Source organism: Pseudoliparis swirei, chromosome 3 (assembly GCF_029220125.1).
Source record: "Pseudoliparis swirei isolate HS2019 ecotype Mariana Trench chromosome 3, NWPU_hadal_v1, whole genome shotgun sequence".
NCBI lineage: Eukaryota > Metazoa > Chordata > Actinopteri > Perciformes > Liparidae > Pseudoliparis > Pseudoliparis swirei.
In genome coordinates, this window is record NC_079390.1 from 2,175,552 (window position 1) to 2,184,103 (window position 8,552).

The 8,552-nt window shown below is 46.0% G+C and overlaps 1 protein-coding gene across 7 annotated transcripts in view; it reads right to left on the reverse strand.

Annotated features, from left to right (window-relative positions):
• Positions 1-8,552, reverse strand: part of LOC130191726 (disks large homolog 4) — a 59,981-nt gene that overhangs the window by 42,397 nt on the left and 9,032 nt on the right. For 4 of the 7 annotated variants that reach the window (XM_056411398.1, XM_056411397.1, XM_056411396.1 and 1 more), the window contains exon 1: positions 5,956-6,054. The exons of 1 other annotated variant lie outside the window; for it this stretch is intronic. In XM_056411398.1, coding sequence (XP_056267373.1) covers positions 5,956-6,015 — 60 coding nt within the window. In that variant the 5' untranslated portion in view covers positions 6,016-6,054. Of the gene's footprint in view, positions 1-5,955; positions 6,058-8,552 lie in introns of those variants that run through there. 2 more of the 7 variants (XM_056411393.1, XM_056411392.1) reach the window with 1 other exon arrangement.

Here is an 8,552-nt window from a genome sequence, read left to right on the forward strand (position 1 = left end):
GTTAAAAACGTTGTAAAACTGACTCACAACTCCAAATAATTGCTCATAAAAAATGAATTTTGACTTGTATGTTGAGAAAGAAAAGGGCGTCACGTTTCTGAAGATATATTTAATCATAACTTTGCAGACCATGTGACATCAAAACTAAATTGATCTTGCAAAAATAATAATCCATCAGTTAAAAACTATTTTAAAACTGACTCAGAACTACAAATAATTGCACATAAAAAAAGAATTTTGACACATTTCTAAAGATAGATTTAATCATAACTTTGCAGACCATGTGACATCAAAACTAAATTAATTACTTACTTTTGTATAATATTACGCGTTGTTCTTTTAAGTATTAAATCCAGCTCTGTGTTAATACATTCGGAGGATTAAGAGTATATTTTGTAATAAAAGACAAAGCTCACTTTGAGCACACGGTCAGGGAAATAATAATAAATAATTTCCATAATTTTTGCATTTCGTTTAAAACCCTAAAAAACTGACTGTCAACAACAAATAATTGCAATAATAATAATACTTTGGAGGATAGTCTGCCCTTAAAAATCTGCAGAAACCGCCGTAAACAAGAGCGCAAACAATTAAAGCAACACTTAATTATCAAAAAAATATGAATTCAAATGTCCTGTAATTGGTCAGCTGATGTGTCCTCCTCTCAGGTCTCGCACTACGCTCAGTCACCATCCCCTCCCCCTCCGCCCACAGAAGCATGCACACACCATTTTTTTAAAATGCTGAGTCCATACATAGTTCTGTATGTTTCCCCCTCCCCCACAAACACGCTGCTCACTTCACTTCCACCACGCATGGAATATTAATACAATATTATTCACGTCTGGAGTGATGAAGGTCGGGTTGACGACATCTTGACACCGAATGAGGCTCCAGACGATGAAGAGGAGGGGGCTCAGCGAGCTGGTTTTTAATGTTTTATAGTCACGTTAATGGTAAATTAAAAGTACCCGTAATGAGCAGCGGTTGTGAAACGTGCCTCTGTTGGTTAATCCGGTTGATTTCTCCACCTTCAGGTTTTTAGATCGCGTGACTATCGGAAACACGTCGTAATAATAAGCAGATTAAAGATGTTTTTAAATGTTTGTGAGGGATCATATTACTTTACATGTCGTTTTTTACCGTCACACACCGTAGACGCGGCTACAGGGAGCAGCTCAGGGTTAAGTGCCTTGCTCAAGGACACATCGACATGTGACGCATCGAGCATCCTCATTTATTGTGAAATACGCCTCCTTTCTCCTGTACGCCTCCTTTCTCTTAGCAACAGTTTCCATCGAAGCGTTTCTCACACTTCCATCACATTTTGATATCTTGGCCCCTTTTAAGCGACGTGTTGCGTAACACGTGTGTTACCTTCAGGTATGCATTTTTTGTCATGGTTGTTGGCCAAGAATAGCAATGTGTGTTTTTCTCGTCTCAAATATTTCTTCTTCTTTTTTTTTTTTAGACTCGAGTCTCTTGCAGGAAACCCGTGCGTCCACCAGTGAGATGCCGTTTATTTTTTTACGAGTAAAATCTCGTTGGGTCTTTTGTATGATTTACACGTTTTACATAAAGTTGCATTCAGGGCCGTTTCTGTACAGTTGTAATACTGCCAGTGTGCTACTTCCTGCTACATCCTGCACCCCCCCCCCCGCTACCACCACCACCACCGCTGCAGTATTAGATAGCAGATAAGCCGAGAAGACCAAGATAGCGGAGGAGAAGCGACCCTGAATGCACCGTTCTGCTACCCCGAACGGAGCGTCCCTTTCGAGGAAATACGGTGTTTGACTCCGCCTCCTCTTCCACAGCTTTGATGTCTTTTCACAGCATCACTCTCGATAATTTGATTGATCCCCCGGTAACGAGCGAGAGAGAGCAGCTCCCCCCCGTACGTTTTTCCAGTTGAGACGCCCGAGAGTCGATCCCCGCGGTCCAGAGGCGATCATCGATCTCGATATCGATACGCGCCGACGCCCCGATGTCGTGAATCATTCATCGCGTTGATCCTCGGTCTCTGTGCTTTAGTTCTGAGAGACTTCCGTGAGGCGGTGACTCCACGTCTCCGTTATCCGATGCCGCGAGGTCGTCGATGAGCGTTAGGCGTCAGAAGAGGACGATGAAGCACCGAAATAACCTTTTAGTGAAGAAGATTTGCAAACTGATAACCTTGGAACTTCCCCTCGGGGAACGTGCTGCTGCAGAGCGAGACCTTTGAGACCTTTGAGACCTTTGAGACCGTTGAGACGTTTGAGACGTTTGAGACCTTTGAGACCTTTGAGACGTTTGAGACGTTTGAGACCTTTGAGACGTTTGAGACCTTTGAGACCTTTGAGACGTTTGAGACGTTTGAGACCTTTGAGACCTTTGAGACGTTTGAGACCTTTGAGACCTTTGAGACGTTTGAGACCTTTGAGACCTTTGAGACCTTTGAGACCTTTGAGACCTTTGAGACGTTTGAGACGTTTGAGACCTTTGAGACGTTTGAGACCTTTGAGACCTTTGAGACCTTTGAGACGTTTGAGACCTTTGAGACGTTCGAGACCTTTGAGACCTTTGAGACCTTTGAGACCTTTGAGACGTTTGAGACATTTGAGACGTTTGAGACCTTTGAGACCTTTGAGACGTTTGAGACCTTTGAGACCTTTGAGATGTTTGAGACGTTTGAGACCTTTGAGACATTTGAGACCTTTGAGACCTTTGAGACCTTTGAGACGTTTGAGACGTTTGAGACCTTTGAGACGTTTGAGACCTTTGAGACCTTTGAGACCTTTGAGACGTTTGAGACGTTTGAGACCTTTGAGACGTTCGAGACCTTTGAGACCTTTGAGACCTTTGAGACGTTTGAGACCTTTGAGACGTTTGAGACCTTTGAGACCTTTGAGACCTTTGAGACGTTTGAGACGTTTGAGACCTTTGAGACGTTCGAGACCTTTGAGACCTTTGAGACCTTTGAGACCTTTGAGACGTTTGAGACATTTGAGACGTTTGAGACGTTTGAGACCTTTGAGACGTTTGAGACCTTTGAGACATTTGAGACGTTTGAGACGTTTCTCAGACTGTGAGGCCGTGATGGGGATGAAAACCAAAAGGTAAAGGTGGGCAGCGACAGGGTGGAGCGACACAAACATGTTTTCCTGTTCGGTCCCAAAAGATCTGGCCAAACTAAAATCCCCCCGATGGCAACGAGCCAACGCGCCAGGCCGGGTCCAAGCTGTTTATGGGGGGGGGGGGGGGGGGGGGACCGAAGGAGAGCTCGTATATGGACGTTCAGAGAGAGAAACGTCAGAATGAAATGACATCATACACACCGAGAAGTAAGGGTTTTCAAATGGTTCCTTAAAAGGCTTTGTGGTTCTACGAAGAACCATCACCTATGAGAAATGTTTCTGTTTGAGGCTCCAATATAGGTTCTTTGAAGATCTCTGAACCCTGGTTTGAAGGTTCTTTGTGGAACCAGAAATGGTGCCTTAATGAACCATTTTTGAAGGTTCTTTGAGACACCTTTATAGGATATTTGAAAAAGTATTTATGGAAATGGTGCCTTAAAGAACCCTGGTTTGAAAGGTTCTGTGTGGAAGAACCTTAAAGAACCCTGGTTTGAAAGTTCTTTGAGACACCTTTATAGGTTCTTTCAATAACCATTAAAGGAAATGTTTCTTTAAAGAACCCTGGTTTGAAAGGTTCTGTGCTACCTTAAAGAACCATGTTTTGAAGGTTCTGAGACACCTTTATAGGTTCTTTGAAGAACTCTTTAAGGAAAGTGTTCTTGAAAGAACTCTGGTTTGAAAGGTTCTTTCTGGAACCATAAACGGTTCTTTAAGAACCATGGGTTGAAAGGTTCTGTGTAGAACCAGAAATGGTTCTCCTATGGCATCACTGAGTTAATCCCCTGCACATTGAAGCGGGCTTTATTTCGGGCTACTAGACGTTTGCTGCGGAGCTTCTTTCCTCTGGACGTCGTGACGACTGTGGAAGGACACTTGTGGGAGGAGGAGTTTCATATATTTATTTTCTTCCACATGGAGTCTCAGCTGGAGGTCCAGAGGAAGAGATACGAGGGAACGTGGGGATTATCTCCAGGAACACTCGGCGAGCGCAGCGGGAACCCGGAGAGCAGAACGCCATCAGCACGCAGAGCGTCTCACAGAGAGACGGTTCAACCGACGAACCACGAATATAATCACAAATAATCAAACAGCAAACATTCACCTGCTTCATAAATCTGGGATTATAGTTGAACTGAATCAACAAACCATTAAAGCTCTGAACATGTGGAACAGACCAGATGCCATGTGGAGGGAGAGGAGACACCCGGAGCTGTGTGGGAGGGGCCTGAAGCTGTGTGGGAGGGGCATCAGCTGGAGCTGTGTGGGAGGGGCCTGAAGCTGTGTGGGAGGGGCATCACATGGAAACACCTGAAGCTGTGTGGGAGGGGCATCACATGGAGACACCTGAAGATGTGTGGGAGGGGCCTGAAGCTGTGTGGGAGGGGCCTGAAGCTGTGTGGGAGGGGCATCACATGGAGACACCTGAAGCTGTGTGGGAGGGGCATCAGCTGGAGCTGTGTGGGAGGGGCATCACCTGAAGCTGTGTGGGAGGGGCCTGAAGCTGTGTGGGAGGGGCATCACATGGAGACACTTGAAGCTGTGTGGGAGGGGCCTGAAGCTGTGTGGGAGGGGCATCACATGGAAACACCTGAAGCTGTGTGGGAGGGGCATCACATGGAAACACCTGAAGCTGTGTGGGAGGGGCATCACATGGAGACACCTGAAGCTGTGTGGGAGGGGCCTGAAGCTGTGTGGTAGGGGCCTGAAGCTGTGTGGGAGGGGCCTGAAGCTGTGTGGGAGGGGCATCACATGGAGACACCTGAAGCTGTGTGGGAGGGGCCTGAAGCTGTGTGGGAGGGGCATCACATGGAGACACTTGAAGCTGTGTGGGAGGGGCCTGAAGCTGTGTGGGAGGGGCATCACATGGAAACACCTGAAGCTGTGTGGGAGGGGCCTGAAGCTGTGTGGTAGGGGCCTGAAGCTGTGTGGGAGGGGCATCACATGGAGACACCTGAAGCTGTGTGGGAGGGGCCTGAAGCTGTGTGGGAGGGGCATCACATGGAGACACCTGAAGCTGTGTGGGAGGGGCATCTGGTGTGTGATCAGTGAATAAATGCTTTCTTCATGGACATTAAAAAAGACAATTAGGATGAAATTATAGGCTTGGATTCATCAGTGAGTTAAAAATAAAAGTAGGGGGAGGGGCTGTTCATGTGACCTGCTGCTAAGCCTCTCTCATGTGTGCAGTGTCTCTTATGATGATACATGATATTTCAAGTGGCCCTGAGCAATAAAGTGCATTTCCCCCCAAGAAAAAAAAAAAGCAGATCTCGAGCAGTTTTGGGATGCAAAAGCTCAACGTGAAGCCATAGGCCACGCCCCCCACGTGACCTGCCCTGCACGACCAGCGTGCAGACCTCTGATGTTTCATACAATACATATCAGTCCACATGTAAAACAAACAACAACAACAACAACAACAACTACACACGTACAGCTGACACCAAACGCAACCAAGGATGCTGTCGAGTGGAAATCGGCCATTTGTGAGCATCAGATAAATAAAAAGGAGGCGATGCGCGCGCTGATGTAAAGCTATACGGTGCGCGGAGCTGGTACCTGGACGCATGTGGACTCTACAGCTCGCCGTAGTGTGATCCCGTGGCTGCGTACTGAGCCGGCACAAACCCAAACGCGCTATTTCTTACAACCGCCTTGTATATTGTGTGTTCCACACATGTACTACACACTGTACACACTGTACACACATGGACTACACACTGTACACACTGTACTACATACTGTACACATGTACTACACACTGTACACACTGTACTACACACTGTACACACATGTACTACATATGTACGCAACCGTCGGCCCGCGGCCCGAGGCTTACCTTGCACCCGAACATGAGGGACAGGGTCCGGTTGCTGCAGATGACCTTACACTGGCACATGACCGGCGAGAGACACTTTAGACCCCGGACGGGCGGAGACATCGGTCCACGAGCCGGACGGTGAGGAACAGACCGCGCGCGCACCGGGGGAGCTCGTCGGTCCGCCGCCGCGGTGCAGTCAGGAGAGAGAGCGGGGGGAGAAGGGTGAAGCCCCGGCTCACAGGCGGACTCTCCCCGGTTCACTGCGGCGGCGCTCGGGCCTGATGCGCGTCTGAAACATGATCATCCTGGACCCGCAGCGTGGACCGGTCAGCGCGGACCTCTCTCTCTCTCTCTCTCTCTCTCTCTCTCTCTCTCTCTCTCTGTCTATTTCTCTCTCTATCCCTCTCTCTCTCTCTCTATTTCTCTCTATACACCCCCCTCTCTCTCTCTCTGTTTCTCTCTATACCCCCCTCTCTCTCTCTCTATTTCTCTCTATACCCCCCTCTCTCTCTCTCTCTCTCTATTTCTCTCTATACCCCCCCTCTCTCTCTCTCTATCTCTCTCTGTTTCTCTCTCTCTCTCTCTCTCTCTCTCTGTTTCTCTCTATACCCCCCCTCTCTCTATTTCTCTCTATACCCCCCCCTCTCTCTCTTTACCTCTCTCTCTCTATTTCTCTCGACCCCTCTCCCTCTCTCTATCCCTCTCTCTCTCTCTATTTCTCTCTATATCCCCCCTCTCTCTATTTCTCTCGACCCCTCTCCCTCTCTCTATCCCTCTCTATACCCCCCTCTCTCTCTCTATTTCTCTCGACCCCTTTCCCTCTCTCTCTCCCTCTCTCTCTCTCCCTCTCTCTCTGTTTCTCTCTACAACCCTCTCTCTATATATCCCCCTCTCTGCCTCTCTCCCTCTCTCTCCCTCTCCCTCTGTGTTTCTCTGTGGGTACCTCTCTCTAACCCTCTCTCTTCCTCTATCTCTATCCCTCTCTCTCTCTCTCTTTCTATATATATATATATATATATATATTTCTTTCTCTCTCTCTATCTAAAGTGTGTACTCAGTGCGCAGCTGCAAACATTAGGTGAAGCCATAACGCGACTGAATAGAGAGAGACGGTGGATCTATGTTGAGCATGCACATCATATTTGTGGTGATATCGAAGTAACACGCGCACACACACGCGCACACACTCACGCACACACATGTTCCGGTGTGATGACTGCGCCCCCTGTCGGATGTGTAGTAAAGTGCTGGGAGCTGTCCGAGGTGCTGAAAGGTTTCAAACCACGTGGTCAGAAATGTTCTACGTCATCTATCAACACACCTGCTCAGGGCTGTCACCTGTGTGTGTGTGTGTGTGTGTCTGGCATCTTGTAAAACGAGCCCAAAATACTGCAAGTTGGACCTTTGCCTAAATGTTTCATGTACACAACAAGCGAAGAGGCATGTGTGTGTTCTGCAAACAATACACACTGTTGCTATGTGTATATTCACTGTTAGAGATATTCAGTTTAGTATTATAAAAGGTGAAAAGAAACTAGAAATAATTCACATTATTGAAGCTATGCAGCGATGCATCAAGGTTTATATTTACAAATTAAACATCTAATCAGAATAGTGTATAATCGAGTTGTTTTATCTAGCTAAAGTTACCTCTGCTGTGTGTTTCTTATTATAATTATGGTGTTTTGACAGCAGTATAAAGTTCATTCCCACATTCTCAAATCAATAAAGACAATATGAAGATATTTTAAAATGGGATACAATTTGACGTGGCGGAATAACAGTGTTAAAGATTTTTAACATATTTTTTAATTGATATGAGCTGTAACAGTTACTATTATTATTATTCCTGTTTGGCTTTCAAAACAATTACAAGTGTTAAGTGTTAGTTTGACTTAAATAGACTTCAAAGTTTTGGTCTCATTGAATAAGATATATATATATATAATATTAATTTATTAATATATATATTATATTAATTTATTAATATATACATATATATTAATGAATTAATATTATATATATATAACATGTATATAAATCACTACCGACGTTAAAACCTCATATGTTCATTGTCCAATAATATGAAAGAAATACAAGTTGATAAAGGAAGATACTAAAGTTATAAAACAACTAAAAGAGAAGCAGGAAAGAAACCTCGATAGCAGGTACCTCTTTTTTCCTCCACCACGTGAACGTCTCATTGAGTCCTCGTGTGTGTGGTTGTGCTGACACGTGGAGCCCACAGGGTGGAGCGAGAGAACCAGGTGCACAGTGGAAATATTTAAATATTGTGCATTCATCTCAGGACCGACTGCGGCGCGGGGCTCCACGCTCGCGCCATGACGTCAGCATTAAAACACACAAAGATGGGTAAAAAAAAGGAAGAAAAAAATCCTCCCACAGAGAGAGAGATAGAGAGGGGGGGGGGGGGATATCCTGGGAAAGCAGGATTATCACAGGCCTACAGGGAGGTCGAGTCAGGAAAGATACCCTTCAGAAAACAGTCATGACGTCACTAATCAATAATCACTACCCCAACAACAGACTGTTTCAGCTGCTGCGGTCAGGCAGGCGCCTCCGTAGTCACGCTGCAAGAACAGAGAGACTGAGAC